Source organism: Schistocerca serialis, chromosome 7, assembly GCF_023864345.2.
Source record: "Schistocerca serialis cubense isolate TAMUIC-IGC-003099 chromosome 7, iqSchSeri2.2, whole genome shotgun sequence".
NCBI classification, from domain to species: Eukaryota; Metazoa; Arthropoda; class Insecta; order Orthoptera; family Acrididae; genus Schistocerca; species Schistocerca serialis.
In genome coordinates this window covers 275,572,268-275,595,778 of record NC_064644.1, presented here as the reverse complement: position 1 = coordinate 275,595,778, position 23,511 = coordinate 275,572,268, and the positions used below count along the sequence as shown (strand labels likewise).

Below are 23,511 nucleotides of genomic sequence, written 5' to 3'. Positions count from 1 at the left end.
TTAAACAGTAATGGAGACATTCCATCACCTTGTCCAAGACTAGTTAGAATCTCAAAAGGCTCAAATAATTCATTTCTGAACCTTACTCTAGATTTAAATCAGTGAAATCAGTTTTTGAAAATATAATGACAGTGGCTCATGTCATCGTGTTAAGGTGGAGCATAAGCCTCAAAAATCTTTAAGGAAGCAAGACATTGTAAATTGGCTGATGGATGGGAGAGAGACCACATGTTGTGTGGTTAAGCTTGAATTGCTGAAACAGATTGAAGCTACGCTGTAGATCAGTCCATTATTGACGAAACAGCACAGTCTATGGTCACATTGTCATTAGGCTACCACCTTACCACTGCATTTTGAATCCCCATAGAACTAATTTGGAGCCAAGTTAAAGGATGTGTTGTAATAATTAACATGACATTTAAGCTACCACACATGCTAAAATTAATGCACAAAGCTCTGTTGCATTTCACTGCCAAACGCTGGCGGAACACAGAACAATACGTAATAAAGAAGAAGACAAAATGTGGTACTTGGATAGTTTCAGAGATTACATTGTTGATCAGCCACTCATCAGTGTTGAAGATAGCAGTTCCACTGATGAAATGCCTTCTGCACATTCAGATTCAGGAATGGAAGGTGGTCAGAGGTTACCACATGACTGAGTTGAGTAATACCGTAAGAGGTTTCAGCATTTCATTATACATCAAAATCTCTACAATATGCCTTTAAAATCAATCATTGCTCTCACAGATAAATTATTACTATTTAGACGCAAGTATTTTTTTGATGCTTCTTATAAGCCAAAATGTGGTTTCCACCTGGTCTCTCAAGAAGTATATTACCGGAGTATTACTGTATATTAATTTATACCTTTTAAAATTTAAATGACATTTCAAGTTTTATTATTTGTCTGGTGTTCGTTGATTTTATTAATTATCTGCAGGTGTAATGTTTGGTCTAATCTGCTTCTGAATGTTTTATTTTAATCATCTTGATGCGAATGATTTCAGTGTTCCAGCTTTCTCAAACACCTATCTATGTGAAGTGTTAAAATAAACAAATAGGAAACAAATTAAATGAGACATTATTAACATTCATTTGTAGAAACTGAAAGTCGTGAGCTTTGCCATGATTATCTTCAGTTGTTAAAATCACTGCAGGCTTGATGGATCGGGTTTTCCATTCAAATGCACCTTTAAAGCTTTGTGTGTTGGGTTATCTTTGCTGAGTAGTACGAGCGAGCTACCCTACCACATAGAACAGAAGGTTATCGTTGTACCCAACTAGAAGCAGCTGAAGCACCATGGGGAAAAAACAAGAGGTAATAACAAACATGGAAGAATACATAGAGTAATGTTTACATCAAGATTGTTCTCTTGGTGAATAGACTGTAGCGTCATTTGTTAAAAATTACAAGACGGAATTGCTAGCCAGTACTTACTTTCAACAGATGAATGTTTAATACTGCTCATAGACACGTGTAAAAGTAACACACTTTATAGCTTTCGGAACTTAATAGTTCCTTCCTTGGGGATGAGAGAGGGATGGGTTGGTGAAGGCTAAAATGAAAAGGTTGGTCACTCAGACCACAGGATGAGAGGGACTCACCTTTGGTGTGAGTGAGTGTTTGTGGCAGGCAAGGTGCTCTTACTGGCAGTACATGTGTTCATTGATTAAAGTTGCTTCTGCCCTCGTGTCTACCAGAAACCTAATGTTGTGATTCAAAATGTTGAGAGAGAGAGAGAGAGAGAGAGAGAGAGAGAGAGAGAGAGAGAGAGAGAGGCCTGCATGGACATTAGGCACCAGAAAATATTGAATTGTATGTGTTTGAGGAATGTGTAGCCCAAGCCCCTATACTGTCTTTGCTTGACAAACCAGCTCTTTTTGGCCCCTGTTAAGGTATGAATCACTTACAGTTTATCTAAATGGAGATGTTAATTGATAATGTGACACAAAATTGTCTTTATAAAAGGGAAGTGGGAGTAGTGCTTTCGGTTATGATTGCCATTTACTAGAAAGCATTTTCAGGAGCTATTGTTATATGTCACATATGTCTTACAAGACTACTTGCATTAGTTCTTGTTGTCTTTGTATATCCCTTGTTGTCTTTGTATATCCAACTTATATTATGGAATGTGAATTTCTCCCAGTGTATAAAGTGTTTAAACAACATACGGCAGCCAGGTGGCGTCTTCGACAACTGTTAATATTTCAACAGATACACACCCAATCATTTTCCAAACACAGACAGCATGAGAGAGTGTTTTGCAAGGAAATTTAAACCTTCTGCTGACCAAGAATCTTAATACCGTGTATGCAGGAAGACAGCATATGCACTGTAAACAACTAGGACCACCAAACTAGACTTATGACTTTGGTAATCTTTGGTTGCGTATTGGCCCCAGTCCCAATTGATATTGTTAGTATATGAATTGCTGTGTTTTTGTTACATTAGTTTCAAGAAACTCTATTCCCTATTTTATTTGCTTTTCAGCACAGTCGAAATTTGTGATGCCTTGCCACCAGTGTTGTATTTGAAGAAGCAAACATTAATTACAGATACACATTCACTCATAGTTGTAGAACAAACAAAATAAGTACAGAACCTGAACGCAACTGCAGAAAATCAGTATTTCTTTAATATAATTGGATAGATAAAAAATCTGCTCCCCAAGTGGTGGCAGGAGAAAACACACATAAAGGTCAAGGAAATGTACAAGCTTTCAGAGGAGCCAGTGGTTCCTTCTTCTCTCAGAAGGGTTAAAGGGGAAGGAAGAGGGATGAAGGAAAAGGACAAGGACTGGCAAGGTTTGGAAAATGGGGAGAGTTTGGAAAAGTCACCCAGACTTACCGTATGGGATGAGAAAAAAAGACTGATTGTTGGGGACTGCATTGGACAAGATTCGAAAACCTGAGAGCTTGAAGGTCTTAGATAGCTCAATACACTAGACAGAGATTACTTTCAAAAGCATTGTGCAGGAGTTAATAAGAGTGAAAACTAAGTGTATTAAATGTGGTAAAGGTGGTGGGGGGGGGGGAATAGAAAGGAGGTCGGAAAATAAGAGGTATAAAAAACTAAAAGGAAGTTTAGGAAGGAATAATTACTGAGAAAAAGTCTGAGATTAAAGTTAATAAAGGTCATGTTGATGGTGACAACCAAGGATATAGTGTAACATCAGTTTTCACTTGCGAAGTTGTGAGAAACTGGTGTCTGAGGGAAGAATCCAGTGTGGTGAAACTAGCACCAAGGTCATGACTGTCATGTTCCAGAGCATGCTCTCCCACAGGATATTGTGTGTTACAAGTAAACATCCTCAGCCCAATCATCCGAACTGATAACTTGCTGGTAGTTATACAAATGTTGAAGGCTGAACGGTGTTTAGATAACAGCTGGTACACGATGTGTCGTTTCGCAGGTGGCTCTCCCGTTGATAGTACGTGTTTTGCCCGTTACAGGGATTGTGTAAGTGGTAGTAGGGGGGGCGGCACACAGGGCAAGTCTTACAACAGAGATGTTCACAAGGGGAGGACCCACAGGGTAGGGAAATGGGAGCAGAAGGAGCATGGATTCTGACCAGAATATTGTGGAGATTGGGGAGCGGTTCTATTTGAGGTGTGGTGGACAAAATACTGGGCAGAATGGGCCTCATTTCAGGGCTTGGTTTTAGGAAGTCACAGGCATGTTGAACCACAAAGTTATCAGATAGGATGAATGGATATAACAGGGGGGGGGGGGGGGGTGTACTGGTAACACACAATGTCCTATTGCAGAGATTGCTTCACAACATGGCAGTCATGACCTTGGTGTCCATTTCACCATGTGTGACATCTAGACTCTTCCCCCAGACACTAGTTTCTCAGAACTGCACGGGTGGGAACTGGCAGTATATATCCTTGATTCTCGCCACCCACCTGGCCCGAATTTATGTTAATTTTTTCAATCTCAGCATTTCTTCACAGTAACTATTCTTTTCTTCACCCCCTTTCAGTTTTCTATACCTCGTTTTTTGACTTGCCTATGCCCTCCCTCAACTCTATCACGTTTAATACACTTAGCTTTCCATTCTCATTACCTCGTGCATGCCTTTTAGTCTGTAATCTCTGTCTTTTTTATCAACCCCACTTGTCTTTAAGATCTTAGCTTAGGTTTTCAAATCTAGCCCAATGCAGTCCTCAAAAATCAGTTAGTTTTTCCTTCCCATTCAGTAAGCTCCCATGGCCCTTGGTTCTAGGCAACTTTTCTGAACCCCCCTCCCCATTTTTAAATGTCAGCAGTCTTTCCCTTCAGCCCTCTTCCTTCTCCTTCAGCCCTTCTGCTAGAAGAAGGAGCCACTGGCTTAAAAAACCAGCACATTTCCTTAGCCATATGTGTGTTTATGTGTTTTCTTTTGCTGGCACTTGGTGAGTAGGTTGTTCAGCTATCCAGTTAGAATACAGTATATCTTCAAAAATTGATTATTTTTGTTGAAATCAGTCTCTGTAGCTTATGTTGCTTTGTAGTAGTAGTCTGCTGGTGTATGTGTTATCATAAACAGAAAACATGATTTCAGTAGAAAATGCAGATCTTTTTTACTCAGAGAGGCTGAACAGCAGTGTGTGTAAAATTCAGGGGGTACTGTGCAGTGAGTACTTGCTGATGCTCTGATACCATGACTAGAGGACAGGTCCATCTGTGTAGTCAAACATAATGTCAGTGGCTCTGATGTAAGTGTTGTGGCTGCACCATGTGCAGATCAGCAGTTTCCAGTTGCTCCTTGACTGAGTCAGCATGCAGCAGTATAGCAGTAATGACTAAACTGTCATGTAGTTGTAATAGCTATAACTGCCAAAATACACAGATGTAAAAAAAATTGCAATTACGCTAGAGTAATAAAATTTTGAGAATACATTCGTGTGTGTAACATATTTAAGTGGTTAATATAAGTGCAATATAAGCCATTGTGAATATGAAATGCTGGTACATTAACAAACAGTGTAACTGCCAGACTGTTGAATGCAAGCATGCAAATGTGCGTACCTTGTGTTGTACATGTGCCAGATGTCAGTTTGGAGGATGGAGTTCAATGCCTGTCACACTTGGTCAGTCAATAAAGGGATGGTTAATGCTCTTTGTGGATGAAGCTGGAGTTATTATATGATGAAGTCCCATATGTGCTCGATTAGAGACAGATTTGGTGATTGATTGGCCACGGCAACGTGTTGACACTCTGTAGAGTGTGTTGGGCTATGACAGCGATATGTGGGTGAGCATTATCATGTGTGAAAAAAAAAAAAACCTGGAATACTCTTCATGAATGACAGTACAACAGGTTGAATCACTAGACTGACGTACAGTGTTTGCAGTTAGGGTGTGTGTGTGTGTGTGTGTGTGTGTGTGTGTGTGTGATAACCACGAGAGTGCTCCTCCTGTCTTACAAAATCGCACCCCAGACCATAATGCCAGGTGTTGATTCAGTGTGTCAAGCAAGCAGACAGGTTGATTGCCTTCAACTGGCTTCCTTCTAATCAACACACTGCCACCACTGGCATCGGGACAGAACCAGCTTCATCAGAAAACACGACAGACGTACACCACATCCTCCAATGAGCTCTCACGTGACACCACTCAAGTTGCAAATGGTAGTGGTTTGGGGTTGGTGGAATACACGCTACAGGGCGTGTGGCTCAGAGCTGTCCTCGAAATAACCAATTTGTAAAAGACTGTTGTGACACTGTGGTACCAACTGCTGCTCAGATTAATGCTACAGATGCAGTATGATGCGCCAGAGTCTTGTGCCGATTACAGAGGTCTTCCCCCTAGGTTGTGGCAGGTGACAGTCCAGAGCTCGGACTTTTTGCGACTGTACATTCTTTGTTCCTGCCAAGTCTTTCTGCAGAATCCCACAGCCCTATTACAGAGATTGTTCAAAGTCAGTGAGGTGTTGATAATCACATCTTTGTCACCTTAAAGGCATTCTTGGCAACACAACTCACCACACCCAATTTTAACTAATAAGGTAACTAACCCTCATGACAGTTACAGGATGTATTTAAAGCAAACCTGATTTTCATCCTCATAGTGGCGCTGCTAGTGCCCCTCTTTATGTGACTGGTGTGAAATTTAAATAGACATAATCTTCCAGATGTAGAAACATGTCTTGCAACCTTTGTTTATAAGGTATTGCAGTGCCTGTGTTATTCCGAGTTACTATGTAATGTTCTTTTGGACATAGATGCGTGTATGTCCAAAGGAAGAGACACTGTGGTGACTACAGCCATTATGAAATACATGAAATGTATTTGCAGTTGCGGATTTGGACAATCATCATTTTTATAATGGAATGATGACAATGAAAATTTGTGCCAAATGGGGCCTTGAGCCAGATTTCCTGCTTTTCTCAAGAGGTCCCTTTACCATTCGGCCAGAGCCAAACTTCCACATGTCATCAACCATGTGTCCACAACGTGTACTTGTGCATCCATTATGTATATTCCTGTACAGGGGAGACATTTTACTTGAAAGTTGCTTGCTTGGTATTTGCAAATAATTTCGATATTGCAGTGCCTGTGTTATTCCGAATTACAATGTAGTGTTCCTTTGGATGTTCATGTATGTCCAAAGGAAGAGACACTGTGACAACTACAACCGTTACGAAATACATGAAACGTTTTCACAGTTGTGAATATTGACAACCATCAGCTGTATAATGGAATGATGACAGTGAAAGTTTGTGCCGGACTGGGACTCAAACCCGTTTTCCACTTATTGCAAGTGTTGGCCTTTCCATTTGGCAGTCCATACATGACTCACGGCCAAACTCAAATTTCCGTATGTCGTCAGCCATGTGTATACAACCTGTAGTCTTACGTTTATTATGTATATTCCTGTACTGAATAGACATTTCACTTGAAAGTCAACAACCTGCACTCTTTCATCTGTTATGTACAGGGCTATTACAAATGATTGAAGCGATTTCATAAATTCACTGTAGCTCCATTCATTGATATATGGTCACGACACACTACAGATACGTAGAAAAACTCATAAAGTTTCGTTCGGCTGAAGCCGCACTTCAGGTTTCTGCCGCCAGAGCGCTCGAGAGCGCAGTGAGACAAAATGGCGACAGGAATCGAGAAAGCGTATGTCGTGCTTGAAATGCACTCACACCAGTCAGTCATAACAGTGCAACGACACTTCAGGACGAAGTTCAACAAAGGTCCACCAACTGCTAACTCCATTCGGCGATGGTATGCGCAGTTTAAAGCTTCTGAATGCCTCTGTAAGGGGAAATCAAGGGGTCGGCCTGCAGTGAGCAAAGAAACGGTTGAATGCGTGCGGGCAAGTTTCACGCGTAGCCCGCAGAAGTCGAAGAATAAAGCAAGCAGGGAGCTAAACGTACCACAGCCAACGGTTTGGAAAATCTTACGGAAAAGGCTAAAGCAGAAAAGCCTTACCGTTTACAATTGCTACAAGCCCTGACATCCGATGACAAAGTCAAACGCTTTGAATTTTCGGCGCAGTTGCAACAGCTCATGGAAGAGGATGCGTTCAGTGCGAAACTTGTTTTCAGTGATGAAGCAACATTTTTTCTTAATGGTGAAGTGAACAGACACAATGTACGAATCTGGGCAGTAGAGAATCCTCACGCATTCGTGCAGAAAATTCGCAATTCACCAAAAGTTAACGTGTTTTGTGCAATCTCACGGTTTAAAGTTTACGGCCCCTTTTTCTTCTGCAAAAAAAACGTTACAGGACACGTGTATCTGGACATGCTGGAAAATTGGCTCATGCCACAACTGGAGACCGACAGCGCCGACTTCATCTTTCAACAGGATGGTGCTCCACCGCACTTCCATCATGATGTTCGGCATTTCTTAAACAGGAGATTGGAAAACCGATGGATCGGTCGTGGTGGAGATCATGATCAGCAATTCATGTCATGGCCTCCACGCTCTCCTGACTTAACCCCATGCGATTTCTTTCTGTGGGGTTATGTGAAAGATTTAGTGTTTAAACCTCCTCAACCAAGAAACGTGCCAGAACTGCGAGCTCACATCAACGATGCTTTCCACCTCATTGATGGAGACATGCTGCGCCGAGTGTGGGAGGAACTTGATTATCAGCTTGATGTCTGCCGAATCACTAAAGGGGCACATATCGAACATTTGTGAATGCCTAAAAAAACTTTTTGAGTTTTTGTATGTGTGTGTAAAGCATTGTGAAAATATCTCAAATAATAAAGTTATTGTAGAGCTGTGAAATCGCTTCAATCATTTGTAATAACCCTGTATGTTCCATACAGGAGAGTCTTAAGTAGGAAATCTGGGTTCGAGTCCCTACCCGGCACAAATTTTCATTTTTGTCATTCCATTATACAGCTGATGGTTGTCCATATTTGCAACTCTGAAGACATTCCATGTATTTCATAACAGCCGTACTCGCTGCAGTTCCTGCTCCTTCAGACATGCTTGCATATCTGAAGTAACATTACCTCATAATTCAGAATAATATAGGCATTGCTATATCGTATGTATCCACTGACACCAGGCAAGCGACTTTCAAGTAAAATGTCTCCCCTGTATGGGAATATAGATAATGGATGCATGAGTACAGGTTGTGGACGCGTGGTTGACGACTTACGGAAGATTGCATCTGGCTGTAAGTCATGCGCAGATAGCCAAATGGTGAGCCAACCACTTGCGATAAGTGGGAAATCTGGGTTGGAGTCCTGGACCGGCACAAATGTTACCATTCAATTATACAAATGATGGTTGTTTATATTCGCAACTGCGAATGCATTTCATGTATAGCTTTCGCTTATGTCGCACGACTCCTTCTTGGAGTTGCAATTTTTTTTCTGTCAGTGCATGACTGTCACTAACTTTGAGTTTATGTAATTGTGGCAATTTCAGTGTCATTGGAATAATTAATTAAGTTTGTATCATTGACTCAGGGACTCCTAAGATACGACTTGGCAAACAAATGGTAATGAGATGGGGAGCTATTAATATCAATGGGGGCTACTCTGGGAAGAAGGTAGAGCTGGCAGAGGCTGCAAGTAAGATGGGGCTGGACGTTTTAGCTGTTAGTGACATTCGGGTAAGGGGTGAGAAAGAAGAGGAAGTGGGAGAATACAAGGTCTACCTGTCAGGAGTCAAAGCAGGAATAGCACAATGGGGTGTAGGGCTTTACATCAGGAAAGAAATGGAACCCAGCGTAGTTGCAATAAGGTATGTAAACGAACGACTGATGTGGATAGATTTGACAGTGTCTAGCAAGAAAATTAGGATTGTGTCAGTATATTCACATTGGGAAGGGACAGATCAAGTAAGATGGATAGTTTTTATGAGGCACTCAGTGATGTAGTTGTTAGAGTAAAGGACAAGGACAGTGTTCTGCTCATGGGTGATTTTAATGCCAGGATTGGAAATCGAACAGAAGGGTATGAAAAGGTTATGGGTAAATTTGGAGAGGATATGGAGGCCAATAGGAACGGGAAACAACTCTTGGATTTCTGTGCCAGTATGGGCTTAGTAATCACAAACTCCTTTTTTAAACATAAAAACATTCACCGGTATACTTGGGAAGGCAGGGGAACCAGATCTGTCATTGACTATATAATAACAGATCAGGAATTCAGGAAGGCTGTGAGGGACACAAGTGTATTCAGGGGATTCTTTGATGACACTGATCATTATTTAATCTGCAGTGAAATTTGGATTGTGAGGCCAAAAGTGCAAGAGGTCAGGTCCATATGTAGGAGGATGAGAGTGGAGAACCTTCAGGATAAGGAAATCAGCCACAAGTACATAACAGCGATCTCAGAAAGTTACCAGTTAGTTGAATGTAGTCAATTACAGTCATTGGAAAAGGAATGGACAAGGTACAGGGACACAGTACTAGAAGTGGCTAAAGAATGTCTTGGAACAGTAGTGTGTAAAAGTAGGATGAAGCAATCAGCTTGGTGGAATGACACAGTCAAGGCAGCCTGTAAAAGGAAAAAGAAGGCGTATCAAAAATGGCTACATACTAGAACTCAGGTAGACAGAGAAAGTTATGTTGAACAAAGAAACAAAGCCAAACAGATAATTGCAGCATCTAAGAAGAAATCTTGGGAAGACTTTGGAAACAGGTTGGAGACTATGGGTCAAGCTGCTGGAAAACCATTCTGGAGTGTAATTAGTAGTCTTCGAAAGGGAGGTAAGAAGGAAATGTCAAGTATTTTGGACAGGTCAGGAAAACTGCTGGTGAATCTTGTGGATGCCTTGGGCAGATGGAGGGAATATTTTGAAGAGTTGCTCAATGTAGGTGAAAATACGATCAGTAATGTTTCAGATTTCGAGGTAGAATGGGATAGGAATGATGATGGAAGTAGGATCACATTTGAGGAAGTGGAGAAAATGGTCAATAGATTGCAGTGCAATAAAGCAGCTGGGGTGTATGAAATTAAGTCGGAACTCATCAAGTACAGTGGAATGTCAGGTCTTAAATGGCTACACAGGATAATTGAAATGGCCTGGGAGTCGGGACAGGTTCCATCAGACTGGACAAAAGCAGTAATCACACCAATCTTTAAACATGGAAACAGAAAAGATTGAAACAACTACAGAGGTATCTCTTTAATCAGCGTTGTGGGTACAATCTTCTCAGGTATTGTCGAAAGGAAAGTGCGAGTATTAGTTGAGGACCAATTGGATGAAAATTAGTGTGGGTTTAGGCCTCTTAGAGGTTGTCAGGACCAGATCTTTAGCTTACGGCAAATAATGGAGAAGTGTGTGGAACAGGGAACTGTATCTATGCTTTATAAATCTAGAAAAGGCATATGACCGGGTTCCTAGGAGGAAGTTATTGTCTGTTCTATGAGATTATGGAATAGGAGGCAAACTTTTGCAAGCAATTAAAGGTCTTTACATGGATAGTCAGGCAGCAGTTAGAGTTGACAGTAAATTGAGTTCATGGTTCAGAGTAGTTTCAGGGGTAAGACAAGGCTGCAACCTGTCTCCACGGTTGTTCACATTATTTATGGATCATATGTTGAAAACAATAGACTGGCTGGGTGAGATTAAGATATGTGAACACAAAATAAGCAGTCTTGCATATGCGGATGACTTAGTTGTGATGGCAGATTCGATTGAAAGTTTGCAAAGTAATATTTCAGAGCTAGATCAGAAATGTAAGGACTATGGTATGAAGAGTAGCATCTCCAATATGAAAGTCATGTCAGTGGGAAAGAAATATAAACGGATTGAGTGCCAAATAGGAGGAACAAAGTTAGAACAGGTGGACAGTTTCAAGTACTTGGGATGCATATTCTCACAGGATGGCAACATAGTGAAAGAACTGGAAGCGAGGTGTAGCAAAACTAATGCAGTGAGTGCTCAGCTACGATCTAGTCTCTTCTGCAAGAAGGAAGTCAGTACGAAGACTTAAGTTATCTGTGCACCGTTCAATCTTTCGACCAACTTTGTTGTATGGGAACGAAAGCTGGGTGGATTCAGGTTACCTTATCAACAAGGTTGAGGTTACGGATATGAAAGTAGCTAGGATGATTGCAGGTACTAGTAGATGGGAACAATGGCAGGAGGGTGTCCACAATGAGGAAATCAAAGAAAAACTGGGAATGAACTCTATAGATGTAGCAGTCAGGGCAAACAGGCTTAGATGGTGGGGTCATGTTACACGCATGGGAGAAGCAAGGTTACCCAAGAGACTCATGGGTTCAGCAGTAGAGGGTAGGAGGAGTCGGGGCAGACCAAGGAGAAGGTACCTGGATTCAGTTAAGAATGATTTTGAAGTAACAGGTTTAACATCAGAAGAGACACCAATGTTAGCACTGAATAGGGTATCATGGAGGAATTTTATAAGGGGGCTCTGCTCTAGACTGAACGCTGAAAGGCATAATCAGTCTTAAATGATGATGATGATGTATCATTGACTTTTTTATCTGAGGGAGATTTTAGTCCCATTTAGGACTAAAGAAATTAGATATTTGGACGGAGTGATGTTTAACTCAATATTCTGAGTCCATCCACTGTAATTGGCATTCACCTTCTCACTGGCCATCCTCAATGGAATTGGTTTTGAACTTAAGTGTAACTATAGGTCACTAGTGGGACAGAGTTTTTGTGATGTATCATTGGCATACAATTGAGAAAAATGTCAGGTGTAATACCAAACTGCCGAGGGTTTACCTATCACCATTATGACATAGGGTTTACCTATCACCATTATGACAGTTCAAGACCTTATCCATTGTTGATGGAACATCAAATACAAAAATTACAAGTACAAGCTAAACTATTCTACTGCACCTGGAGGGAAACTAAGGCTACTAAATTGAGACAGTTGTATTGAAGACATTGCTGAAATCTAAAATGCGTATCAAATTGCCTTCTTTTGACTCTTGTTGTCGGGAACTTTTTATAAAGATATGTTATTCACTTAATTGGTCATGGGCTGTGTAGTCAAAGCCATTGGACGGTGCTGGAAGGATATGTACAAAACGGTGTTTGGAAGTTGTTATAAAAGACAGCTTTCTGGGTTGTGGTTTATGTCCTTATTCTAAGCTGCTCTGAAATTCCTTCCAGTCAGGGACTGATTGACCCAAGCAATACCAAAGTGTTTTCCATAATGCGTACTACCAAGGGGGTGGGGGGTTACTTTCTGCCCACCGGGAAAGAAAAAAAATTGTTGTTAACTTTTACTAACAGTGTTCTTTTTTAAATAGCTACTGATGTAAGTATGGTTCAGAACCTGAAAATGTCTTTTAGCACAATCTCGGCAATCCCAATGCATTATCCGTAATATGTATACAGAGATGAGTAGTACTTTATGGCCACCACAAAAAATTCTTAAAAAAATACAGATTTTGGTAATTGTCATTGAGTTTTATTTAGAACACACTTTTTAAAGATGTATAGGTGTGTAAGAATAATTGTGATTTTGAAAACATAGAAATGATATTTGTTTGCTAAAAGTCACATTTGCTACTAGAACTTAAATTTTTTAGCTACGTTTTACTGAGAAATTAAAAATGATTGTGGAATCTGGTATAATAAATCAGTAATAACGATAAATAATTTTTATCAAAGTTTCAAATTATAAAGTTTGTGACTAGATTATAATATTTTCAGAAGGTGGGCATAAAGTACCTCCCCCCACCCCACCCCGAGGGTTAAATATAATGTCAGAGTAAGCTGCATTGGAACAGTAATAAACTTGACAATTGTAACTGTAGTGTGAGTGTGTACAGTAGATGCTGAAATAATGCATACATTGATTTTTTCTGATTGTTGTTAGTAACATGCCCAAAGGTAAATTTGTGCAGTTATTACCTGACTCTTGAGAACAATGTAGGGTAGGTAGCTACAGCAAATGATATGTGGTACTTACTGGAATTAAGGAAAACCACCAATATAACTTTTGTTTACAACCTGTTTATTTAACAATATCTAACCATAACTTTCTTCTTTTTACAAAATGAACAAATTTGCAATTTTTTTTACTTAAACCTTAAGATGAATAAACTTTTACAAAAGAAATCAGAACAGGAATCAATATGACAATGATTACAAGACGGCCGACCCTGCATCCTGCCCATTATTGGATCAGACAGCATTGTATACTACGATGGACACAGTCTCTCTTATTAAATGCCCTTCTGCAACACATGAAAACTATGTAAGCACCATTGATTACAAGAGTGATTCAGTTACTCAAAACAGATGACACAACTTTTAATTTGAAAGTTGTATGTCGAAAGCTTCAGGGTTGAGATGCACACCTCTACTTAAAGGTTAAACAGATTAGGAAACAATATGACAATGATAAGGCTTACTTCAAAGCAGCCAGCTTCTTAATTTCAATCTGCAACTGAAGTGTGACTGGATCCACACCCGTCCCTTCTCACAATCTTATTTTGACTAAAGCCCTGGTGACAGTTGGCTGTTAATATTTTCAAAGTTAAACTGATTGTTAGTTATTAAGACTGCACTGAAGGAACATCTTAAAACATTACTTGTTAACACTTATTACAGGAGAACTCACTCAGCAGAACCACAAGATCCAGCTAAAATACACCAGTAATGACCCGGTCTTTCAAACACAGCAACGAACAGCTTAGAACAACAGGTTGTTCAGATTATAACTAGTGACTGACATATGTAATTACAATCAAAGAATAGAATAGGTTAACATCTAAACTTAACCACAAGGTCCCTCTTTGTTTAATGGCATCCTGTGCCTTAGTACAATTGTTCCAGCTGTATTTATGATCAGGAGCTGATTCATTAGAATATTAATGATCGAGCACAAACCAGAAAGGAAAGGAAATATAGGAGTGGAACAAATTTTCAAATGACAACTAGTGTCTTAGTACAATACTGCGGCTTATATTGATGACCAAAGAGCCAACCGAGTAAAACTCTGAGGGTCAGGTACACACCAGAAAATAGTTGATACTACACCTGAGCCAGTGGTGCCATACAGAACAGTCTACTAATTCAATGGTGCCACAGCTCAGCAAACACTTCAGTGTTTTTACAGGTAGGGCAGTGTCACTTGCTATGTATCTATACACCAAAGCCTCCAGAGTACAACAATCAAACAATGACCTACACTTTTGTTTGACAACACTTGGTGCACAATTTCATACTGAAAATATTTAATAATGAAATAAGAACAAATAGTGGATGTGCCACCTTAGTGTGTAAATGGACAATAACAACAATACCCAGATGTGATTGTGGTGCAGAATGACAAACTTTTCAGCGTATCATATGTGTATGCCCAAAATGATCATTCCTCCCTGACAATCTAGAGGAGTTCCTGGTGGCAACAAAGACATCAGTTGAATATATTCAGCAGTTGGATGTACGACTGTGACCTGTGCTTTGTAAATATTGTAAAGGTCATTAACTTATAATTATTAATTTTTATGTGTGTTGAATATGTGTGTATGTATTGTCAAGGAAAAAAGTTTTTCTCATGTAATATTATACTAGCCACACAGTAAATAAATAACAGTGTAATGTGTATGAATCCACATTTCACCTCAATAAACAACAGGGTGTTTCAGATGCTTCACCTTCTCCCTCACTCCCTCCCAATATTTGTCCAGTCTGTTCCTTGCCGAGTTGCTCGTTCTTGACCAGTTGCATGTAAGATAATCGAACACAACCAATCGTGTTTCTCAATGTATTGTAGAATGTTCATTTACTATGTCCACTTCAGCCACAACCTGTTTTACATTTGTCTCTTCATAAATGTATTTTATATCTAAAAACAAAGATTCTGTAACTTACCAAACGAAAGCATTGGTACGTTGATAGAGACGATAACAAAAACGAACACACACACAAATTTCAAGCTTTCACAACCCCCGGTTGCTTCATCAGGAAAGAGGGAAGGAGAGGGAAAGACAAAAGGATGTAGGTTTTAAGGGAGAGGGTAAGGAGTCATTCCAATCCTGGGAGCGGAAAGACTTACCTTGGGGGGGGGGGGGGGGGGGGGGACAGGTATACACTCGCACACACACAAATATCCAATATCCATCGGTACATATACAGACACAAGCAGACATATGTAAAGGCAAAGAGGCAGAAGTACAGAGGCAAAGATGTTATTGAATGACAGGTGAGGTATGAGCGGCGGCAACTTGAAATTAGCGGAGGTTGAGGCCTGGTGGGTAACAGGAAGAGAGGATATATTGAAGGGCAAGTTCCCATCTCCGGAGTTCTGATAGGTTGGTGTCAGTGGGAAGTACCCAGATAACCCGGACGGTGTAACACTGTGCTAAGATGTGCACCAATGCATGTTTGGCCACAGGGTGATCCTCATTACCAACAAACACTGTCTGCCTGTGTCCGTTCATGCGAATGGGCAGTTTGTTGTTGGTCATTCCCACATAGAAGGCTTCACAGTGTAGGCAGGTCAGTTGGTAAATCACATGGGTGCTTTCACACGTGGCTCTGCCTTTGATCGTGTACACCTTCCGGGTTACAGGACTGGAGTAGGTGGTGGTCAGAGGGTGCCTAGGACAGGTTTTACACCGGGGGCGGTTACAAGGGTAGGAGCCAGAGGGTAGGGAAGGTGGTTTGGGGATTTCATAGGGATGAACTAAGAGGTTACGAAGGTTAGGTGGACGGCAGAAAGACACTCTTGGTGGAGTGGGGAGAATTTCATGATGGATGGATCTCATTTCGGGGCAGGATTTGAGGAAGTTGTATCCCTGCTGGAGAGCCACATTCAGAGTCTGATCCAGTCCTGGAAAGTATCCTGTTACAAGTGGGGCACTTTTGGGGTTCTTCTGTGGGAGGTTCTGGGTTTGGGGGGATGAGGAAGTGGCTCTGGTTATTTGCTTCTGTACCAGGTCGGGAGGGTAGTGAAGCTTTGTATGTGGGAATGACCAGCAACAAACTGTCTATTCGCATGAACGGACACAGGCAGACAGTGTTTGTTGGTAATGAGGATCACCCTGTGGCTAAACATGCCTTGGTGCACGGCCAGCACATCTTGGCACAGTGTTACGCGGTCTGGGTTATCTAGATACTTCCCACTGACACCAACCTATAAGAACTCCGGAGATGGGAACTTGCCCTTCAATATATCCTCTCTTCCCGTTACCCACCAGGCCTTAACCTCCGCTAATTTCAAGTTGCCGCCACTCATACCTCACCTGTCATTCAGTAACATCTTTGCCTCTACTTCCGCCTCGACTGACATCTCTGCCCAAACTCTTTGCCTTTACATATGTTTCCTTGTGTCTGTATATGTGTGGATGGATATATGTGTGTGTGTGTGTGTGTGTGTGTGTGTGTGTGTGTGTTCAAGTGTATACCTGTCTCTTTGCCCCCCAAGGTAAGTCTTTCCCCTCCCGGGATTGGAATGACTCCTTACCCTCTCCCTTGAAGCCCACATCCTTTCGTCTTTCCCTCTCCTTCCCTCTTTCCTGATGAAGCAACCGTGGGTTGCGAAAGCTTGAAATTTGTTTGTGTGTTTGTGTTTGTTATTGTCTCTATCAGCGTACCAATGCTTTCGTTTGGTAAGTTAGAGAATCTTTGTTTTTAGATACATTTTTGCCATGTGGAATGTTTCCCTCTATTATATTCATAAATGTATTTTCTTACAATAATGGAAGCATCAGGTTGGAAACAAAAACAAAAGAGGACACCAACCATTCTTAAGCAGCAGTATATGCTATTATTTTTATCTTTCATTGCAGATTTTCCCTGTATCCTCTTTTTGCTGACTCTCATATTTCTCTTTACTATCTCGCATATACTGAGTGTCCCTCCTAAGACTCTTCAGGTATATTTTCTATGATGCTTCGGCAGATTGCGATTTCATTTTTGCAATGAAAAGTGCCGGATTTTCCCTGTTATAAGCAAAATCATTTTTAAAGCTGAGTTTCACGTGCCTGTTTGATAGAGTGATCCTAAATTAGTCTAGTGTGACATTTGTTTTATTGATATGTATTAAAAAGGACAGTAAAATATTGAGAATAATCAACACTCCAGCAAGGAGACAGCACCACTGTGGCTTATGCTGACTGCACCACACAGCAGTGCTGCTGAGTTTTTGCTGGAGTACTAGTTCTTCATCTTTTACTATCCTTGTTAATACATATTTATAAAATAAATATCACACTAGACTAATTTGGAACCATTCTATTGAATGGACACATAAAATACCACTTCAAAAATGATTTTGTTCGTAATGGAGAAATAAATTGATGTTTTCCATTAACAATGAGTGTTGCGCAAAAGACATGAAGAGCAGTATTTGTTTGGGTTGACTTAGCTACATGTTGCAAAAGTGAAGTTGCAGATATTTGCGGAAAAATCAGAGAAAATGTGCTTGACGACTCTTCTAGGGACACCCTGTTATGCAAGTATTCTCAATCCTTTTTATTTTTTGTCACTTTCTAAATTACTTTTTTAAACTTTAATTTCATTCTAAACTTTCTTTAAGATCTTATACTACATGATGAGTAATAATATATACTAGTGGGTAAGACAATTAAGTTTCCTTTCTTTTGGGTTTTATAGGTCTTTGTTCTCACAGTTTTGCTTTAATGTAGGTTTGAATTTTTGTTTTTCAAGTATTTGAGTATCATAATTTTGATATCATGTTTCTCTGCAAGTTGGTCACAGTCTTCATTTCTCAGTATGCAGTTCAGTGCCTTTTCTTAAGGTTTCATTCATTCTTCTGGTTTTGTAATTGGTACATTAATATTGCTTCATTTCCTGTAAAGCGCAGGGATAATATTCTTTCATTTCTGTCATTTACAGTGTCAGTGAGATTGAATGTAAGTATCACATTTCCTGTTTTGTTATTCACATATTTATGGTATATTTTTATATAACTAAAGGAAATATTTGTGAATGTTTGTTTTTTAGAAATCTTTTGATGCACTTTCCGGAGTATGCTTATTGCGACCTATGTGGATATCAAAGTCATGTGCAAAACAACGTGCTGGTCGAGCTGGACGAACACAGCCTGGAGTGTGTTACCATCTTTTTTCTAGTGAGAGGTATCAAAGACTGCAAGCTTATCAAACCCCAGAGATCCTAAGAATGCCATTGCAGGTGTGTAGAAGCCATCGTAAATATACTTAATATTTTGTATGTGTTTTCTTAACATTGGTTGAGAATAAATTGAACCTAATTTTATAAGTCAATCATTCTCCTTGGTGCATAAGTTTTATGAAAATAGTATTTAGTCTTTAAATATGAAGAAAACATCACTTTGAATATTCAGGCACAGGTTATATATAAAGTATAACCTGTTTAGATAACCACATGTCTTAGCAGCACACTGCTTGTGGGACAGCACTGACTGTGGATCGAATACACCTATTGCATTAACGGTGAGGACTGATGTGTCGGCCAGCTTGGATGTGGTTTCTAAGCAGTTTCACACATTCGATTAGATAAATACAAGGCTTGTTCCCACATCCTGCCTCAGTTCTGTGATTTGCATGCATTCAGAAAATTTTTGCACACTTTCACGTGTGGCACACTGGGCACAGAAAGATGGGGTACAGAAATTCCATATATATGTAGAGGAAAACATTCCAGGTGGGAAAAATATATCTAAAAACAAAGATGCTGTAACTTACCAAACCAAAGCGTTGGTATGTTGATAGAGACAAAACACACACAAATTACAAGCTATCGCAACCCACATATATGTCTGCTTGTGTCTGTATATGTGTGGATGGATATGTGTGTGTGTGCGCGAGTGTATACCCGTCCTTTTTTCCCCCTAAGGTAAGTCATTCCGCTCCCGGGATTGGAATGACTCCTTACCCTCTCCCTTAAAACCCACATCCTTTCATCTTTCCCTCTCCTTCCCTCTTTCCTGATGAGGCAACAGTTTGTTGCGAAAGCTTGAATTTTGTGTGTATGTTTGTGTTTGTTTGTGTGTCTGTCGACCTGCCAGCATTTTCATTTGGTAAGTCACATCATCTTTGTTTTTAGATATATATTTCCTACGTGGAATGTTTCCCTCATATATATATATATATATATATATATATATATATATATATATATATATATATATAATGGAAGGAAACATTCCACGTGGGAAAAATTATATATAAAAACAAAGATGAGGTGACTTACCGAACAAAAGCGCTGGCAGGTCGATAGACACACAAACATACACACAAAATTCAAGCTTTCGCAACAAACTGTTGCCTCATCAGGAAATAGGGAAGGAGAGGGGAAGACGAAAGGAAGTGGGTTTTAAGGGAGAGGGTAAGGAGTCATTCCAATCCCGGGAGCGGAAAGACTTACCTTAGGGGGAAAAAAGGACAGGTATACACTCGCACACACGCACATATCCATTTGGCTTGTGTCTGTATGTGTGGATGGATATGGGCGTGTGTGCGAGTGTATACCTGTCCTTTTTTCCCCCTAAGGTAAGTCTTTCCGCTCCCGGGATTGGAATGACTCCTTACCCTCTCCCTTAAAACCCACTTCCTTTCGTCTTCCCCTCTCCTTCCCTCTTTCCTGATGAGGCAACAGTTTGTTGCGAAAGCTTGAATTTTGTGTGTATGTTTGTGTTTGTTTGTGTGTCTATCGACCTGCCAGCGCTTTTGTTCGGTAAGTCACCTCATCTTTGTTTATATATATATATATATATATAGACACACACACTCCTGGAAATGGAAAAAAGAACACATTGACACCGGTGTGTCAGACCCACCATACTTGCTCCGGACACTGCGAGAGGGCTGTACAAGCAATGATCACACGCACGGCACAGCGGACACACCAGGAACCGCGGTGTTGGCCGTCGAATGGCGCTAGCTGCGCAGCATTTGTGCACCGCAGCCGTCAGTGTCAGCCAGTTTGCCGTGGCATACGGAGCTCCATCGCAGTCTTTAACACTGGTAGCATGCCGCGACAGCGTGGACGTGAACCGTATGTGCAGTTGACGGACTTTGAGCGAGGGCGTATAGTGGGCATGCGGGAGGCCGGGTGGACGTACCGCCGAATTGCTCAACACGTGGGGCGTGAGGTCTCCACAGTACATCAATGTTGTCGCCAGTGGTCGGCGGAAGGTGCACGTGCCCGTCGACCTGGGACCGGACCGCAGCGACGCACGGATGCACGCCAAGACCATAGGATCCTACGCAGTGCCGTAGGGGACCACACCGCCACTTCCCAGCAAATTAGGGACACTGTTGCTCCTGGGGTATCGGCGAGGACCATTCGCAACCGTCTCCATGAAGCTGGGCTACGGTCCCGCACACCGTTAGGCCGTCTTCCGCTCACGCCCCAACATCGTGCAGCCCGGATCCAGTGGTGTCGCGACAGGCGTGAATGGAGGGACGAATGGAGACGTGTCGTCTTCAGCGATGAGAGTCGCTTCTGCCTTGGTGCCAATGATGGTCGTATGCGTGTTTTGCGCCGTGCAGGTGAGCGCCACAATCAGGACTGCATACGACCGAGGCACACAGGGCCAACACCCGGCATCATGGTGTGGGGAGCGATCTCCTACACTGGCCGTACACCACTGGTGATCGTCGAGGGGACACTGAATAGTGCACGGTACATCCAAACCGTCATCGAACCCATCGTTCTACCATTCCTAGACCGGCAAGGGAACTTGCTGTTCCAACAGGACAATGCACGTCCGCATGTATCCCGTGCCACCCAACGTGCTCTAGAAGGTGTAAGTCAACTACCCTGGCCAGCAAGATCGCCGGATCTGTCCCCCATTGAGCATGTTTGGGACTGGATGAAGCGTCGTCTCACGCGGTCTGCACGTCCAGCACGAACGCTGGTCCAACTGAGGCGCCAGGTGGAAATGGCATGGCAAGCCGTTCCACAGGACTACATCCAGCATCTCTACGATCGTCTCCATGGGAGAGTAGCAGCCTGCATTGCTGCGAAAGGTGGATATACACTGTACTAGTGCCGACATTGTGCATGCTCTGTTGCCTGTGTCTATGTGCCTGTGGTTCTGTCAGTGTGATCATGTGATGTATCTGACCCCAGGAATGTGTCAATAAAGTTTCCCCTTCCTGGGACAATGAATTCACGGTGTCCTTATTCCAATTTCTAGGAGTGTGTGTGTGTGTGTGTGTGTGTGTGTGTGTGTGTGGTTGCGAAAGCTAGAATTTTGTGTGTATGTTTGTGTGTCTGTCGACCTGCCAGCACTTTCATTTGGTAAGTCACATCATCTTTGTTTTTAGATATATATTTCCTACGCGGAATGTTTCCCTCTATTGTAACCATATCATTAATTTGAACCCAACAATTACGTTTGTTATTGTCGCTGTTGCATCTCGAAATCTTTCCTGTCGTCTTATTTTCTCTTTCTGCGTTTACCAGTGGTCTCACTTTCTATTCACCTTCCCTTTTTACCGTAATACAATTTTATCCCGCCTATATATACTCTATAATACGTAACCCACTTCCAAACCATAACCAAAAAATTTTTATTTTGCGCTTTCAACAATACCGCTAACCGTTTCTAGTTCAATAACAGCTGCCTTCACGTATTAAACAACCATTTCGGCTAGTTCTAATAACTTTTACTTTATTTCCACTTCCGTTTTTCGTACATCACTGATCATTTTTAGCCGCTCTCCACCGGTTTTAACGTCATTATTTACAATTGTTAGGCCCATTTTCGTAATCTTTCACCACAACACCACGCCTTTTAATACATTTACACGTTTTTTTCGAAATTTTCCCGAATTTCTCCGTCCTTTAACGTGTTTTAGCGGCAACACAACCACCTAACCTTCATGCACATCGCTGTCTACTAACCCAAGTTCACCACAGGATCAACTTAACCAACACTTTTTCGCATTTTTTCATACCAGATCTCCAGTTATTTTCTAGTTCACCCTTATCTCTCCCCATATATTTTTATCTTTCATTTTCATTTCAACCTCATGTTACACTTTCCACCTTCTAATACCATGTCACCCTCACAACACCCCCACAACGACCCCATTAAGTTTTATTTACATTCCCTCCGCAAACATGCCTTCACCCTAGCCAGATTACGCTCACATATTTTATTTTCTCAGGCTTGTCTGACATTTGGCATAACCCCCAAAGGCCTCACACTTAAAGTTCCCATCTCTGGCTGCAACCCTTCTTTCCATCAGTCCCTATACCAGTTCCAAACCGAACAATCCATTGCCCTCACCCACCTAATCCTTCACCTACACATCAACTCAGCCAATGAACACACCCGTCAACTCCTATCCTTAATAAAAGTCCTCTATCTTTCCTCTCCCACATCCACACCGGCTATTCAGAGCATCCTCCTCCAGGCCAACCGCAAATTAGAGCAGCATGCCACCCTTCACCTAAAAAAACTATCCAATCTCCTGGTTTCCCACCTCCGGAAAGGCAACTCACTCACTCTTCACAACCTTTCCAGCAAACCTCAACCACCTCTCATTGCACACAAACCCAGTCTCTCCCATCTACTCAGTCTCCCACTTCCAGCTCCACTCCCTCCAAAACCTCAAAATTCCAAGCAACACAATCTGGCACCACAACACCCTAACTCAGTAGTTAACCTTTCCTCCAAACCTCTCTCCCAATCTGAAACCTCTGTCCTATCCAAAGGCCTCACCTTCAGCCCCACTCCCAGATTCAACCAAACAGCCCTCGTCAAAGATTTACTGTCCTACACTCGTACTTTCTGCTGGAAGTATCACTTTGCCACGAAGAAAAATGATCCTAATCCTACCCCTAATGATCCAACTCCCCAAGACACCATCCAAATTGAACCCTGCCTGGAACAGTTCCGTCCTCCGTCACAGCGGGACCCACCTCCTCTTCCTCAAAATCACCCTCTCCAAACCTTCCAGGAATTTCTGACTTCCAGCCTTGCCTCTCAATCCTTCTTAAAAAACCTTAATCCTACTCCCAACATCACCACTGCTGAAGCCCAGGCTATCCGTGATCTGAAGGCTGACCGGTCCATCATCATTCTTCCGGCGGACAAGGGTTCCACGACCGTGGTACTTGATCGTCGGGAGTATGTGGCTG

General features: G+C 41.6%; 1 protein-coding gene across 2 annotated transcripts in view; it reads left to right on the top strand.

The window, feature by feature from the left end:
* Positions 1-23,511, top strand: part of LOC126412117 (3'-5' RNA helicase YTHDC2-like) — a 345,826-nt gene that overhangs the window by 151,124 nt on the left and 171,191 nt on the right. For both annotated transcript variants that reach the window (XM_050081554.1, XM_050081552.1), the window contains exon 14: positions 18,379-18,567. In XM_050081554.1, the coding sequence (XP_049937511.1) occupies positions 18,379-18,567 (189 nt within the window). The remainder of the gene's footprint in view (positions 1-18,378; positions 18,568-23,511) is intronic.